At 45.6% G+C, this 17,714-nt stretch overlaps 1 protein-coding gene across 2 annotated transcripts in view; it reads left to right on the forward strand.

Annotated features, from left to right (window-relative positions):
* The first annotated feature begins 13,912 nt into the window (after positions 1–13,912).
* Positions 13,913–17,714, forward strand: part of CARMIL1 (capping protein regulator and myosin 1 linker 1) — a 192,895-nt gene continuing 189,093 nt past the window's right edge. Inside the window, exon 1 of one of the 2 annotated variants that reach the window (XM_014257166.2) lies at positions 13,913–14,275. In XM_014257166.2, the coding sequence (XP_014112641.1) occupies positions 14,236–14,275 (40 nt within the window). In that variant the 5' untranslated portion in view covers positions 13,913–14,235. The remainder of the gene's footprint in view (positions 14,276–17,714) is intronic. The other variant, XM_014257158.2, reaches the window with a different exon arrangement.

A 17,714-nucleotide genomic window follows, 5' to 3' on the forward strand; every position in this document is an offset into this window, starting at 1 on the left:
TGCGCTCAGTGTGCTGGTATGTGTTGCATTAAATACATTGGCAGATATTGCATCTCCCCAACACTAACTGGTGTACGCTGTGTGCTTGTCTCCAGGCTCGTCCCTTGTGCAGCAAGGACATCTGGCACATTTTTCCTAACACAAAAACTAAAGTTTTATGGCTGAGCATCCTTGTTTTGGAAATAACAGCATTGCGGGGGCCTAATTCCTTTGCTGGGAAAGGAAATGAGTCGATCGGGTGTGTGCAGCTGGGAAGAGTGAGGAGCAGTGAAGTCTTTGTGTTTTTTGCAGTTTTTTCCCTCCTTTTGCTGAATCACAGCTAAATACTTAAATCCAACAATACAGGCCAGCATGGGACAAAACCTGAAGATTACTCTTAGGTGCAGGTAGAACAAAAATAAGGTCTGCCAAACGTCTAATTTTATGTGTGTTCACCCAGAGATGATGACAACAAACATTTTGCTGTTTATTAAGGAAGATCAGTTTCAGATTCTGTCTGATGTAAAACTGGAAATAGATACAGTTACTCCCAAGGTAACAGTAATACACTAAAGGTTCACAGAGCTCCTAGTTTCCTGGGAAATGTGCCTACAATATTGGCCTTGGAAAGGAGCAGTCAGCCTGATTTGTGTCAGAGTGTTCGTGCTCAGCAAGGGGTGGAAGCTCCTACACCCCTCATCAGGAGCCCCACAAAACTCCCTGGAGAGGCATGAAGCAATTGCGGCTGGCACATGGAGTAAAAGAAAACTGGATCTCCTCAACAGTTTCAAAATATTAGTGGGGTTTTTTTCTGTCATCCACCTCTGCCCCAAAGGAACAGATTTCTCTTCCTCAAACACTGTCCTTTGGGTGTCCTGCTGTTGTGGCTGCAGATCTCAGGAGTCCTGCTGATTTCTCTGCCAGGGCTCTGACACTCCTGAGGTGAATGCTGAATTAGCTCTTCAACTTCTATTTTCACCCAAACCCACAGCTTTCCACCTCTACTTCCTCACAGCCCTATCTGCAAATATTGCAGTATGCATATTTTACTGCATACTCGCTGTATAGGATATTTTTAACCGGGTTGTTTCCATCTCTTCTTCTCCTTATTTTGGTTTCATCTTATTCCAAGTGCTACAATTAAAAGAGGGGTAAGAAAACCCCTATATCCATATGTCTGCTTGCAGCACAAGGAGCGTCACTGCCAGCTTCATGTGTCCTTGAATTGAGCTGGTCAGCTGGGCTCTGCTCCAGTGCCTGGGGATGTTGGCAGGGTCAGCAGAGCCTCAGTCTCTGCAGACCCCTCTGTCTGCTGCCAGGCTCATTTCAGGCCCTATCTGTAATCTGCCTGTACACCCAACAGAAACACAACTGTGCTCACTGAACAATTTAATGCAAGTTTTCTGACAAAGATTTTCAGCTTCTGTTACACTGAATTCAAATGAGTGTGTGTAACACTGACCAAGATTTCCTGTTAAGAAGCTGCCTGGGAATAAGGGAACTCACTACCCAGATAAGTTCAGCTATATGAGAGACTGAATAAAGCCATGCCATGTATACAGAAATAGATTACATCTTGTCTGGTTATATATAAACCCAGATTCTTTTAACTTTCAAAAAGCCTACGGCAACATTTTGTTAAAAACTATTTTTAAGGTAGAAAAAACAATGCCAGGAGCCTCTGTGTGAATATCAAAATGAAGAGACTTTCTTAAGAGTAGGCCAAAAAAAACCCAAAAAAAAAACCGAAAAAAAAGAAAAAAAAAAGAAAAGCAAGCAAGTAACCAAAGTAATCAACCAGGCTGATGGTAGACTACAGTCCTCTCTAGGAAAGAATTTTAGCTGCCTGTGTCACTTGACTCTCACAGCAAACTCTCTCTTCCCTCTGTGCCAACCGAGACAACAGCCTAGCTGTTTGATATCAGAGAGCAATGGAATTTTCCAAAGCATGAAATCTAATGGGTTGTTACAAAACAAAAATAATTTTTGACCTCTTGCTGAAGAATGGGGGGCTAATACTTTCTATCAGCAGAGAGCTGTTAACGTGTTGAAAAGATGACGCTGATTCCTTGATGGCAGCACGAATGAATTAGAATGAGGGAAGGAAAATTGTCATCTTGTACTGAGCACCTCATAATTTTGCTGTCAGTTGAAGAGCTAAGATTACTGCCAGCAGCAGATAATACACAGTGAAAGGAACCAAAAGCATCAAGTTGCACGAAAAAAAAGAAAAGATGAGTGTGTGTGCAGTGAGGCAGGAAAGGAAGAAAGGGTAATAAAAACCTGCTTTGAACACTACATTAACCACTTAGGGGCAGACTGAAGGCTGCTAAATGGATCCTTTCTGTTGAAATGAAGATGAAAAAAAACTGAAGAAGAGCTCATCCCTGTCATTGCTATGTTTTACTGCACATAATCATAATAATCTGATATATTTTTTTGTTTTGAGAAATGACGTTACAGAAAATGACAACCAAGTGGTGACTGGGGAAAATGCTTCCAAAAATCTCTGACAAAATTCATTATTCCATTAAGGGAGATAACCCTTAATTGTTTTCAAAGATCATTTGAGCACTGGAACTTGATGAGAACTGGTGCTCCTATGCTAAAAGCATACTTCAGGCTGACTGTGAAATAAGTTGTTCTTGTTATACTAGTTTGTTATGTAAATTGTCCAGAGGGGAAACAAACAATACCATTTGACCTATACTGCTGACAGTTTACAAACTGTGAACATTACACAGTCATACAGTTTTCTATTTGCAATCTTTATGTCCTACCTTAAATAATGTGATCTTGTTTCTGCTCCCCTGACTGGGAGGCCTCTGTAATTGAGATCCAAATACAGGCTGGAGATTAGAAACTGCAAATAGTTATTCATAAACTTGTGCTTTGCAGATCATTGATTAAATTCTGAAGAACTATGTGGGTAATTCCTTCCTAATAGCAAATACATTCAGTTAGTGTGTGGTCTTTCCAATGGTGATTTGAGCTCAGAGAAATGGCAGTGTGGTCTTGAGCATTCACAGCAAGTTAAAAGATCATCTGTGATTTTTCTGGAGTGACTGCTCTTTATGAGTGTGATTTCATTATCATGATACACTGATTTCTTTTTGATGTGGATCTTCTCACCTGGATTTCAGTACAGCCCTGCAAAGGGTTGAAACAGTCTGGTTTGTGTGTTAGCCCTGGTGGGCAGCTCAGCCCCTCACAGCTGTTTGATCTCTCCTACCATGGGCTGAGGGAGAGAATAGGAGGGGCAAAGTGAGAAAATGTATGGGTTGAGATAAACACAATTTAATAAGTAAAAAGGGAAGGAAACTAAAAAAGAAACAAAAAAAACCCTCAGAAACAGACACACACACACAAGTCAATAAACAGAAAAACCACTCAAGAAAGACAAATGATGCAAGAAATAGCAACTGCTGTCCTTGAGCCAACTGTGAGCACTGAGTGCCTGGCCAGTCCTCAAACAACAGCAGCCCTGCCTAACTCCTCCCCAGCTTTTTTTGCTGATCATTATGTTGGATGGGATGGGATGGCATGTCCCTTTAGTCACAGAGGTCAGCTCTGCCCCATGTCTGTCCACTCCAAACCTCCTGCCCAGCCCACTCGTTGGTGCATTGATGTGAGAAGTAAAGGCAGCTTTGATACTGTGTAAGCACTGCTCAGCAGTAGCTAACACATACCTGTGTTATTATCAACATGATTTTCATCAAAACCCTAAAAGACAACACCATATAGGCTGCTGCAAAGAAAATTAACTCTGCCCCAGCCAAAACCAGTACACCCAGTCAAGTGACTATGAAATGTGGTAATAGGGTGAGCAGAAATGTCTTAAGCTGTTTTTGCTGATGGCATTCCATGGAACTTCAAGGCAGGCTTTTCATCTGCAACCTCCTCATATTTGTGGCTTATCTCAGGAATTTTACAAGTGATTTTCCTTCTACTGTTCTCAAAGTGTTCCTTTGGTCCTGCTGGCTTTAGGTCACTGCCTCTGCAGCAAAATGTCCAGTGATTTCACTGTATTGGAGAAGTTCTCTGAGCATCCTTCACCATGCAAGGGAGGAGAGACTGAGCATGCTTATGGTTAGTGTAAATTCCAGAAATAAACTGCACCAGGAACCCCTCTCAGCCCTGGAAAGCAAACATTGCATTAAAAAGCTGCTCCTGGATTTGAGCTGCCAAGTGTCAGCTAGCAAACACCTCTCTGTCACTGCATAATGACTAAGGTGGTCCACAGACCCTTTGAAGGCTAAAGGAGCTCATTAGCACAGACACAAGCCCCCACATGCTCATCATTCTTATCACCCAGCAGCACAATTATAGAATGGTTTGTGTTGGAAGAGACCTTAAAGGTCATCTAGTTCAACCCCTTGCTATGGGCAGAGATGCCACCCGCTAGACCAGGTTTCTCAAAGCCTCATCCAGTCTGCCCTTGGACACTTCCAGGCATGGGGCATCCACAGCCTCTCTGGGCAAGCTGTTCCAGTGCCTCACCACCCTCACAGTAAAGAATTCCTTCCTAATATCTGATCAAAACCTAGCCTCTTTCTGTTTAAAAACACTGCTCCTTATCCTACTACATGTCCACTACATGCCTCTGTAAAAGGTCCCTCCCTCTCTGGCTTTCCTTTGAGCTCCCTTTAGGTACCGAAAGGTCACCCTGGAGCCTTCTCTTCTCCCAGCTGAACAGCCCCAACTCTCTCAGCCTGTCTTCATAGGAGAGATGCTCCAACATTCTAATCATCTCCATGGTCCTCCTCTGGACTCACTTCAACAGGACCACACCTTTTCTGTGTTGGGGATCCCAGAGCTGGTCTCAGTACTCCTCACCAGGACATTCAATTTATTAATAGAAAAACAGTCTTTCTCTTCACACACATGTGGTGTGGCCATGTTTCTTCTGCTTTTTTAAAGCTACTGATATAAATTTTACCTTTTTTTTTTTTTTTTTTTTTTTTTTTTTTGCTGGTAGGCAGAACACCTAACTGGGATGTGAAGTGAAATCCTGTCTTTGGTAGACTTCCTTGCAGTACTCTGAGGACCACAATAAATGGCAAGAAATGTTTCTTGCCCACTTAGCAAACCAAAACCTCTCAAAACATTTGTTTCAGTAGTGGCATTTGTGCCCAGATATAAGCCCTCTTAGGAATTAAAAATATGGCTTGGAATTAATAGCCTAAAGATATCATTTTTCACTAAGACTGAAATTGCCATATGTGGAAGCAAACCTACTCAGATGAACATATGCGTGTATGCTGATGAAAGGAGGTTGTGTGTGTTGATAAAAAATCCTATTGCACTGGATTTTTTTTCAGGTCTGAAGAGTGATGATTTGAATATGAAAAATAGCACTTTTAAAAATAATTTTCTCCAAGTCATTGATGAAGTATATCCATCCAGAAAACCTGATGTGACCTCAACTTTACTGTGTTAGTCAACTCCTATATTAATATCCTGTTATGGCCAGACCCGGAAATGGCAATCTCATTTTGCCAGTAAATTCCTATTACATTGCAATACCACATCTGATGCTGTTTTATATTAGGAACATGCAGCTAGGACATTCTTGCAGTTTGTTCACATTACTTTCCCTGCTTGCTAATTCCTCTCTATTTTATTTGTAAAACTTCCATAAGCTGTCCAGAGATGACCGGTGTTCCTTATTTTATTTTACAAAATATCTAGGACAACTCAAGGAGAGCTCTAGAAAGATCTCATCCTCAAAGGGAGTTCTCATGAATATAGAGATAACTGTGGATTTGCAAGGTGAGTGCAAAGATGAGTGTAAAAAAAAAAAAAAAGAGTTCCCCCCCCCTCCCATAGCACTGTACCAAGCTGAGAGATTCTCCAGTCTGTGAAAAAGACCAACAGAATTTCAGTTTAGAACACCATTCTGAAAGAGTTTTGTAAATGGTTTACCAACGTAAGTGTGCAGAGGTTCTCAGAATATACTGAGCAAGCTCCTCCACAGGAAGAAGCTTGTGCAAAGGGAGAAGTACCATATCAAATATTACTGCTACAGCACACATCAGAGTTCAGGTCTTGTGTGTGAAAGGAGACTCCTGCATGGTCTAGCCACATCCCAAACTTTTCCTAAAAGTGGCTGCAGTTCAAAAGGTTGATAGTTTGGTGTAGCTAGAAACCTTGTTTTGCATTTGAAATTCACATGTAATTGCTGGCAGGGTTCTCTTTAGTCATTATATATTCCACTTTTTCTGGTCCCAAAACAGTATAATCCAAGATAACTTTTCCCACACCTTTCTCACCCTTTTTCCCCGTCTCTCAGGCTATCACAGTGTGAGCTGGAGAGGTATGTGTCTCACCATTCTCACTTCTCCAGAATGTGCTGTTTCTGGGAATGCTTTTTGAGATTTAAGGAATATATTTTTTGCAGCAAAGGTTGCTAGCTTAAATGGAGGGTATTGGTATTGATGGAAGGGCTATTTCTGCAGGGGAAGAAGTAAGAATAGTAAAGGCTGAGAGAGAAGTTCAAACTACTAAAAAGGAGAGAGAATCATGCTCAGTTTGAAATTTAGGTCAGAATTATTTCACATTCATTTTTATACAAGTTCATTTCACCCACTTCACTACTACAAAGGAAATTTCTTCTTCAGTTACCTCACCAGTACAAATAATGCCTGTGGAGTTTCACCACTTCGATTACAGGTACTAGTTAATATCACAGGGCTGGAAACCAGTCAGGGAGTGTTGATTGGTTAAGCTGGAATCATAGGTGAGAAAAAGAGGCTTGCAAAGAAATCTTACATGATCAAAGTCTCCAGTAGAGGAGAGATTTCACATACCCTAAAGATGGTAGAACTTGCCTTAGTCACAGATGACCCAAGTAGCTGCAATGCTCACATACCTTTTTTAAATGATGCAAAATGTAAAGTTTCCATTCAGTATCTTGCTCAGTGTCTTCCATATGTTGTTAAAAATGCCTTATACAGAACAGAGAAAAACAGGATGCTGGTATAGACAGTTTGTTTAGGAATGATCTGCTTTTTCCCCTAGTTCAGCATCAGTTACACAATTTCTAAATGTCTAAGTGTGATGGGATAGGCAAAGGGTTATGCTTTCATGAGTAAGCTAAGTAGCAGAAGCAAATGAGCTCTATAGCAGCAATGATCCTTGTTTTACACAAATATGCCTGCTAAAAATGTTTGAAGCAAGAGGAATATGGAAATAGATGACAAAATAATCACAGAATCATTTAGGTTGGAAAAGACCTCCAAGATCATCAAGTCCAACTGTTAATGCAGCACTGCCCAGTCCACCACTAAATTGTGTCCCTAAATGCCACAACTACATGTCTTTCAAATACCTCCAGGGAGAGTGGCTCCATCACTTCCCTGGGCAGTCTATTCCAATGCTTGACAACCCTTTGAGTGAAGGAATTTTACCTAATATTCAACCTAAACCTCCCATCTGCCCAAGACAAGCTTCAGCTGTCACATCACCCACCAGTTCCTCCTCTGCTTAAAAACAATCTGCCCAGCAGGTACATTCCCTAGTTGCCTCCCTTGTCAGTCATGTCTTCCACACACTCCAGGACCCTCCTAGACTATTTTCTCTTTGCTGTATTTCCAGCAGACCTCTGGTAAGTTGAAGTCTGCCATGAGTACAAGGGCCAGTGATTGTGAGACTTCTCCCAGCTGCTTACAGAATATTTCATCTGCCTTTTCATCCTGGTTGTATGGTCTATAACAGATTCTCACTAGGATATCTGCCTAGTTGATCTTCCCTGTGATTCTTACCCATAAACACTCAACCCTATCGTCACCAAGCTCCAGACAATCAAAACACTGACTAATATACAGGGCTACCCCACCACCTCTCCTTCTTTGCCTATTCATTCTGAAGAGTTCGTAGCCATCCACTGCAGCACTCCAGTTGTGCAAGTCATCCCACCATGTTTCTGTGGTGGAAATTTGTCATAGTTTTCTTGCTGCACTGTGGCTTCCAGTTCCTCCTGTTTATAGCCTGTGCCGTATGCACTGGTGTAGATGTACCTCAGCTGGGTTATTGATCCTGCCACCTTCAAGAAGAGACAAGCCCTATTTCTTACCTGACTATCTGCAGGCACCTTTGTGGTTTCTAACATATCAATGACCCTTGCATGGGTCTCCATCCTCTCTTTCCACTGAGACAGCAGACAAGGACCTTGATAGTGCTCTGTCCCTCAAAAACTGGCATGCTCCTCCCAGACTTACCTCTGGGGAGCCTGTTTTTATCCCTTCCCCCTCCAAACACAGCGGAGTAACCAGAATTTTTTTCAATAGATTTTTTCATTTTAAGATTTTCACAAGGCATCAACTGCTCTTCTTAATTCTCTTCTTAACACTACTATCAAAGTATGCCTTATCAAAACATACATCTTTGCTGCTGCATTTACATTTACCCTATTTAAAATCAAGACAAAATGCTTTTTTTTGAGTGCAAGGTAGTGAAATAATCATAGAAGCATACAGAGGAAAGGGTTTGAAAAGACTCAGTCACAGACAACAACAGGAGACTACTGGCAAAGTCTGTAATTTCCTTTACCAAACTATGACTGATGTAGGACACACATTTTTCCCTATGAATTTTGTCTCAACTGGTGAAATTCAAGGAAGGCATATGATCATCCATCAACACAAGACATATTTATCATCATGCAATTAGCTAGGTACTTGTTTTCTGCTCTTTTCCTAACTAAAGATAATGTCAAAAGATCCCTAAGTCCTTGAATATCTAGATGTTTCCAAACATATGTGATCAATGTGAGGGGCCAAAATATCACATTTAATGTTATCACAACACATAAACAATAAACAGAAATATATATATATATAGTAAAAATTTTAACAAACAACTGGAGAGATCCCAAAACTGGAAGTGCTTTAAATTATTTTTAGGCTGAGTGGAAATAAAGCTGGCATGGATGTGTAGATTTCATGAACAACTGGGCTCAGAAATAATTGGAAGCATGTGTCTTAATTGCGCTTCATATACTTCCATAGAGTGGCAGAATAGCTGCCTCTTGGTCTTCAAAATGCCCGTAATAATTGCAGTGATTGAAAAGAAACACTTCCTTAAATGACACTGCTCTTGGAAATGCCTGGCTGGCTAGTACTGTGGTGCATGAGACAGTATGGCTCTGTTCTGTCTGCTTTCAATAAGGGCAGGAAACGGAATCTATGGGATTGCACAGGCATAGCTGGGAAAGGGTTCACCACTTTGAATTTGTTAGAAATGCAACTGGCAAACCTGGGTCATTTATGTCTACAACTATTTTTTATAAGACATTCTGTCTTTTATATGATGCTCCAAGCTTGTATTCCAGGCTGCAAAGCAGCTTTGAAAATCAGATTGGATGACCAATGGTTTCTCCAACCTTGATGCAGCAGGATGACTTCAGGGTGTAACTTGAATGTCAGTCTGACACCTGCTATTGGCACCTGAAGTCTTTTGACTGGCTTCAGCAGGATCATTCAACTGATGAACGATCAATGTAGAATGATGATGTTGATAGCATCATTCTACTGCTTCTCAGGAAAAAAAACATAAATTCTTCAGTGCTGAAGCCATTATACAAGGGCCAGAGAAGTTGCCAGGGAGGACATGCAACACCTGAGACTATAAATACCCTGCCTTATGACAGTGTGCACGGCTTGGCAACAACTCATATTGACACCTGCCTTATCTGTAGGAGATGACAGGATTTAGGCTGAGAAGAAGGACAAGGGCAGCAGACAGGCAGGGAAACAGGAATATGTTATACTGTATGCCAGTACAGCTTGTGAGGTGCCATGATAATAGAGACCTGCAAGAGGTGGAGTCAAAAGTCCATAAAAAATTACTTCATACAATTAACAGTTAATCTGATGCATAAAGGCTGCAGTTTTGAGTATATTTCCCCTCCACAGCCCTTTCTGTGTCAATGTCTGATCAATATCTTCTGAAGCTCTTAGTTCCTCCCTCCCTGTTCTGTTATTGTCAGTTAAACACAAGCTCTGGATGCTGCAACATTCCCTGCAGCCATCTAACCCGCACAAGATCCAGCCCACTACTCTCATCAGCATTTCTGTCATGCCAGGAACTACAACAACTTGAACAGCCTTTAGAGAAAAAGTATCTTCAACAAAACCACACACATCCCATTCTTTTGGCAGACAAAACAGTTATCCTTTGAAAGACTTTTAAAATTACTTCAAAGATCTTCTGCTCTGGCAGAAGACCATGTAGCCTCTTTCTATCTCCATGTGCCTGCTGCACGTGTGATGTGCAATGTTGCAGTGCTGCTGCACTGCTACAACCACTTTAAAGAGGAGATTGTGTTGAGGTGAGAGCCAGACTCTTCTACTGTGCCTACAGTGAGAGTACTAAAGGGAATGGTCTTAAGCTGAGAAGGGGGAGATTCAGATTAGATATTAGAACAAAAGTTTCATTGTTAAGATGATCAGACTTTGGAATAGGCTGGCCAGGAATGTGGTGGAGCCACCATCCCTGGAGGTGTTTAAGAAGCATCTGGATCTGGTGCTGGGTAATGTGGTTTCGTGGTTTAGGGGTTTCAGTGGTAGTGCTGGGCTGACACATAAAGGTGGGATTTATGATCTTATATGTCTCTTCCTACCCTGATGATTCTATGATTCTACTGGAGTGTGATCATAACTAGGGCACCCACATTACGATCATTTGCACCAGTGCCCCTGAAGTGAGGTTAGGAAGCCCTGCAAACATAGCCAGGACTGCTTGGGAGCAGCCAGGGCATAAAGTGCACCTGAGAGTTAGGGGAATGCCACTGAAATCAGACAGGAAACCCATCTGAATCTGCTTCTGTTGTTGCAGTTTAAACTGGGCACCTCTGTTCTCCTCAGCTGTGCCAATGTGCCTCTATTGGTGGGCAAGGAGGGATAAAAGATAATTAAAATTCAGTTACTGAAATGACAAAAATCCCCTTTCTGGCCCCCTTCACTCATTCAGATTACAAGACAGTAAAACAATGTTTCACACTGGCACAACATGGAAAGTTGTAAACAGCTACAAGTGGATATGGATGACTTGCCGTAGGGGGCTGAACTTCTTCAATCATCCTTGCCACTGGGAAAGATGCCAGTGACACCTGCATCCCTGCTGAGCTGACTGGTGGAGAGTAAGGGTCAACAGGAAAAGCTGGAAATCACACCTTCTTACAAAGCCAGCAAATTCCCCATGGTGAGGCTTTGCCTGTAAACTGTGGAGGAGAGTCTCTGGAGACTCTGGAAGTTAATTATCTGGGATCTCTGGGATGGTGGTCCAGTCCTCTCTGCACTGAGACGCGGGCCCTTTGGGTTAGAAACACCCTTGTTTTGACAGGCCAGACTGACACTGTGATAGTGCCAATACCTGGGCATTACTGTGGCTGGAGGAGCAGGAGCAGCAGCCTGCCTAGGCAATCATGTTCTACCTCCTGGCTAGGGAACAAGGAATGGGAAACTATGCGTTCTGCTGATTTAACCTAGTTTTAGGAGCACTAATCCACCTGAGTTTAGTTTGTACCTTCCCTACCTTGAACCAGGTCCAGTCTCCTAAGCACCAAAGCAGGAATTATACAGTAGCCTTGGCAGTGCTACTCCATTAACCCCTAGTGCTACTAATTAAAAAACACAAACTGAAACAAAAAAAAAAAAGCCCTACCTGCTGCCATCATTCATTCTTCTTTTTTTTCTTTACACAACTTGGGCTCACCGTATGTGTCAGCTTGTGGTAGGAAACTGGGGTGGAGGAGGTGGTAGCAGTATTCCAGCAGAATGCTACAGGCAGACAGGCAGGCATGGAAGGAGCTCATCATTTTTGCAACTGATGCATACTGAGAGGCCTGTGGATGTCTGGCAGCAGCGAAAGAGGCAAGGTCCATGCTTCAAATACTGTGTCAGAAACAAGACAGTGGTGTAGCAGCATAAGAAACTGGCATGCTTAAGAGGACATAGATCCAAAATATATATATTTTTTGTAGAGCAGGTGAATAGTGATAGCTGAAGACAGGGAATTAAACTCAATACATAAGTGACTATATGAAATTATATGGCCTTTCTTATGTAGACTTGATGGTCTAACTTTTCCCTCCTGGGTATTAGAAAAGATATGAAATTCTCAATTTTTTTTTTTTTTTTTTTTTTTTTGTTTCCTGCCAAAACAAAGAACTCAGGCCCAGGTTCATTGGTGGAAGTAAGTCTATGTGTATCCAGTGAGCAAGAAATGCAGTTTTGCTGAGCCACAAGGAAAAATTGGCAGAAAAGGAAGGAAGAGGTCAGCAGGTATTCTGTGTCCATCATAAAAGGATGCAGCTACAGTAAGGAAAAGAGACCAGAGGAGAAAAGGAATAAATATAGGGTTTTTTATTGAGAGATACATATAATATCCAGATAAGATTGAATGACTTTGCTGTATATTAAAACCACATCGCTTACTTTATTCTTTCATTAATACAGTCACTTTTTATTTATTTTCTTTAAATGATGTGTTTATTCTTTACGTGAAAACAGCAAACTGTAAAGACTGCAAATCGTATCCATCTCAGTAGTAATGGTATTTGTGTTGGTAAAATCAGCTCTGAGAGAATTTAGAGATCTGGTTGGTGCCAAGACAAAACATGATACATATATTTGACAAGTGACATCAATTTCAAAGTGGTCATGTTTCTTCCAAAGACCGTGGTATACAGTAGCAGTGTGGAACTGTACCAGCAAAATAACTCTTACTGGATTCACATTGTTGCTCTTACTGAATGCATTTCAGATTTCTTAATTAGACATAAATGACATTGATCTCCCAGATCCACCATGCACTTGTAGAGTGCTTGAAATACGAGGTTTATGCAGTAATCCGCTCCTTTAGGATGGAGGGCGACCAATCACGGTCCTGCTGCAGTGAAAATGAGCCTTTCACTGAAGCCAGGCATCACTACCAGAAGCAAGCCAAAGAATTTCCAGGGCTGCCAAGCCTCTTCCTTCACTCTCACCCAATAAGCATCTTTCTGTGCTCATATTTATGAGTGCAATTAGGCAGCTTGCGTGCTGTGTTTCTATAATGTGGCTGCTAACGCATGACAAAAATCCTCAGTGGCAAAGTGCAACAAGCAAAAATGCTGCAACTTGTGGATTTTAATTTGGTTCTTAGAAAGGAAGCATGTTTGGTTCCCTTCAACTTCCCTTCAAGCTCAACAACACCGAGGCTCCCTGCGCAAAGAGTTTGCTAAGCCGTCTCTAGCCACGGTGTTATCTCACAACAGGTGCCGAGGCAGCCGCCGTCCCCATGGAGATAAGGTGACGGAGAGGCAGATGAGTGTTGGACCAAAGGTTAGCCTCCTCCAGGTCTCGAAGTGATCCAGCTTTTCTGGAGTGGGATTGGGCAATCCCATTCCCAGGTGGCAAGGACTGACCTGACGATGAAAACCACCCCTTTCGTAGCATAAGCCCGTTTGACTTAACCCAGAGGAGAACGCCCGCGGGGCAAAGGCTGCGGGTGCAGCTGGGAAGGCACGGTCTGTAGGGGAGGGCCGGTGCTGCTGCCGCCTCAGGTGGTCCCTCGCTGGCGGGGGCCGGGCCAGGCCGGTGCCGCCGCGGCGCCCGCGGTCGCCGGCAGATGGCCCTCGCCGCAGCGCCGATCGGCGGCCTCGGCCGAAGGAGGGGCCGGCGTCGCCGCGCTAAATCTCCGAGCCCGCTGCCCTCCTCCTCCTCCCTCGCCGCGATGGCTTCCTAAGGGCGATGCTCCCGGCCGCCAGCGCCAGCACCTCCCGCTCTGTGGCCGGGTGCTCGGTGGGCGCGGGCGGCTCCCGCGCGGTTCTGGGGCCGGGCCGGGGTGCGGACGCCAGCCCTCCCGGGGCGGGGGCAGCCGCCGCCTCCCGCCGGTGCCGGGCGGGGGAGCCGGGCGGCGCGCAGGCGGGAACGGGGGAGCCGGGGCGGGGGCCGCCGTGAGCGCGGGGCGCCGCGCCTGACGGCCGCCTGCGGGCCATCCATCCCTCCCTGGAAATGCCCCTCCTGGCCGCGCCGGCAGCCGGGGGCGGCATGTAGCGCGGGGGGAGCGGGCTCCGCGGGGGCGGGAGAAGCCCCTTCCCTCCGCCCGCGCTCGCAGCCGCACACACACCCGCGCTGCGCAGCGAGGCGCACGGCCGGCCCTCCTCCTTCCCCGCCCGCTGGGTGCATGCCCGCCTCGCCCGGCGCAGGGACGGCGCGCCGCTGAAGCAGCCCCGCCGCCGGGCACCCCCGGGCGCCGGGCAGCGCCGCCGCCATGGCCGAGGAGAGCTCCGACGTCCCCAAAGAGTTGATCGGTAAGGGACGGACGGGGCATGGCGGCGGGGATGGTGGTGCGGGGTCCCGGGGGAAGGTGCTGCGGGGGCAAGTTTGGAGGCCGCCGTGCGCGGGATGCAGCGGTGCCGGAGACGGGGGTCCGGGGGAATTCGAGGGTGGGTCTGTGGAACCGGGGAAGCGCCGCGGGCGCTGGCCGGGAAGCCCGAGGGGCTCCGCGCGGGGCTGGAGGGACTCGGAGGAGCCGGCGGGGGGCGGCGAGGCCGCGTTGCTGCGTGCGGGGAATAGGCGGGCGGGGGCTGCGGTGGGCAGCGGGGAGGCGGCCGCGGGCAGGGACTGCGCCCTCGGGAGCCGCGGCCGGGCACGGTGTGTGTGTCCCTTCCGGAAGGGTCTGTCCGGGATGCCGGCAGGCTACGAGCGCTGGCAGACGCGCGGTGGAGGTGCCCCGGCCCCCCGCACCGCCACCCGCCCGGGGCACGTCCTCGGAGCGCCTCAGCCTGGCAGCACGGGCTGCGGCTCCGCTCGGTGCCTTTTTATTTATCCTCCCGGGTTTTGCATAGTTTAACACTCGTTTTCCTCTGTACGTAGGAGGGAGTGAGGGTATTTGTCGTTAAAGTTTTATGGCCCCGTGTATTCGAGCCCTCATCCTGCATGGTATACGTTTAGGAGCTCAGTCGCAGGTGATGGCGAGGACCCTGGAAATGCTGTCACCTCTTTTGGGGAGCTTCCAATAAATGGATCGTTGACGCAGCGTGTGTGTAACCGGTGTCATTTGGGGATAACAGGAATGATGCTCTAGGCCTTAAGCTACCTTGTTCAGCCCGGATTTCCTTCGGTTTTGCCTGTTGAAAAGCACTCTAAAGCTCTCACCAGCATCAGAATAATTTAAAGTGTTGTCTTAAGGACAGATGGAAACAGAGATTTGTCAAGCAACAAGGTGCATGTTGCGTTGAATACAGTCCTTCAGCCCATACCTAGGTAATTTACATTGTTGTATTTCCTTCAGTTTCGTCAGTCAGCAAGTGGTTTATTTATCAAATATTGGTAGAATCTGGATGGACATTTGCAGCTGCTGCAGATGTTTTTCTCTAGAGTCAAAATAGCTCTATTTTGCAGTCCTCCAAACTATGTGGTTTACAGAGAGACTGTAACATATAGCTTACTACTAAGCAGTGATGAGCTGGGAAGTGTTCTAGGAGTAGCTATGGTCAAAACCATGGAGTTTTTCTATTTTAAAGCGCCCAGGCATGAGGTGCAGTGTTTCTTACAGTGAGTCTGCACTCTGGTGTTGTAGGTGAGGTGTGCTGTGTATTACAGGGAAGAATAAGGTGGGCATCTTCACTTGTCCCCTCCTCTGGTGGCTTTGAACAATCTTAAGAATTACTCCCCCAGCCTTGGTGCCCTGCATGCATTCAGCTTGATTTGTCAAGGGCTATTCTGGGGTGTGGGGATCTGTTAATGGAGATTGGTTTAATTTCTAGCAGTATTTTGGTGTCTGCATGTTAAAATTTAACCTTTAAATAAGCATTTTGTAATAACCATGTTTTGAGAGCAGGATGAAAGGATGTGCTTTAACGTGGAGTGATTGGAGTGTGGAGATTAAACTGGGGGTAGGAGTGTTTGAGCTGCAGTTTTTGTTCTGTTACTCACTTCCCGTGTGACCTTTGTCAGGTCTCGTAGGTCATAGTCTTCAAAGAAACCCTCTCTTACTGTTGGCTTGCCTGGAACCACTCTTCCCAGGTGTGGATGTCTGAAGTCTCCAGCATTAGAAATGGATGAACACTTTAAAATGTGAACCCTAATGTTATGTTTCCATCTCTCAAAGTCTGAAAATTTACTTAGTGAGTCCACTTGCTGCCCAATTGTCTTCAGTCCCATGGAGAGTATCTATGAAATCTGTATCTTAGCTCTTTGAAGTAGTGTTTCTAGCGCTTTCAGGCAGATAGGTCCTTGTGAGGAGCTGACATCCTAATGATGCTTTGCGCAGTTTGAGGACCCAGGCCCCTTCTCTCATTATGGTTTATTGGAGTAAGAGTGCTGGAGCTGAGGGCTTGCAGTCATTCCCACTTGCGCTGTGTGGGACTCATGGGACAGCAAGGGGAAGCACGTCTCTCCATGCAGGTGTGTCAGGAGGAAGTCCCTTGCTAGATGTAGGCACTTGGAGCTGTTAGTGGGAGAGGAGAAACCGAGAGGCACAGGCTGCAAGTGGAGGTAAAGTAGCAAAGACAGCAGCAATAACTTCTGCGAGGAGACAGGACTTGATGAAAAAGACCCTGTGGTCAGCTTGCTTCTGGGTTCCCAAGCAGGGACAGAAAGACTAGAATTAGGCATTACCCGTGGGAGAGGAAGCCTTGGGAGAGCAGTTCACATCGGGCTGGACTTTCCCCCGGGCTCCGCTTACCTGGCTGCTCCGGGCTCTGGCGGCCTGGCTCCGGCCCAAGCGGTTGCTCCGGGAGTCGGCCGCGCTGGCTGCCCGCCACCGGGGCTGCCGCGGCTTGGGACAGGCTTCTCGCTGGGCAAGCCGCTGCTACCGAGGAGCTTTTGTTTCCCGATAGGAAAATTAAAATTCCTGGGGAAAACATGCCGATTCTGCAGAAAGAGCTCTTTCTGGTGAAGAGTCTCTCCGACCAGCCACGTTTCTGACTTGCATACCCTTCTGCCCTGCGGGCAGAACACTGTGGCCTGGGTTAAACATTCAGGCTTAATAAATGGTGTGTTGTTTGTGCTAACGTCTTCTGACTACCGGATGAAAGTTGTGCAGAAAAGCACTATACAGAGCACTATAATTAAAAGCCTTAGGAATAGCCTATTATCTTTTCATTTTTGCCTTAAAACTTAAGCGTGCCCGAGGGCAAAGTGTATGTGTCTGGGGAGGGTGGAGACTTGCCTTTTACAGATGCCTTTTGTTGGGCTGGAAATAGGTTAATGTGTTTAAAAGATTTCTTTCTCATTCCCTTTCAGTGGGGGCTGGGGAGCGAAACTTACGGAAGATGCCAAATTGGCTCTGTCGATGAACTCCTCTGTTTATCTCTCAATTACATTAGTGTCAGTAGTTGTATAAGCTTTCTAGACACGGTTCCTGGTGTGTACGTTCCCTTCAGGCCAGGGTGCAAATGTTCAGGGGCAAAGCTGGTTCGTGTCCTACTTGGCAGAGACTGTGTATACATGTGTGTGCATGCACATATTAAAACATTACAGCAACTGATGTAACTTCGGTGCTGGCGCCGTGGAGTGGCTACACTGTCGCTGGGATTTGGACCAAGACCAATGTTGCCTCCATAGCATCCTCTGCATAGCTGCCAGGTGTTACTATCTGGAAGTCTGCTTGGTTTGCTTCACTACTTCAATGCATAGAGTACAAAATGTGTGAACAGTTGCTCTTCTATTGCCTGACCCACTTAGCCTCCCTGACACTAGCAAGAGGCTGAAATGTGTGCAATGCAAGGAGCTAATTTGCTTTAG

Source organism: Pseudopodoces humilis, chromosome 1 (genome assembly GCF_049639895.1).
Source record: "Pseudopodoces humilis isolate 2021_Gansu_Grassland_sample_001 chromosome 1, ASM4963989v1, whole genome shotgun sequence".
Taxonomy (NCBI): domain Eukaryota; kingdom Metazoa; phylum Chordata; class Aves; order Passeriformes; family Paridae; genus Pseudopodoces; species Pseudopodoces humilis.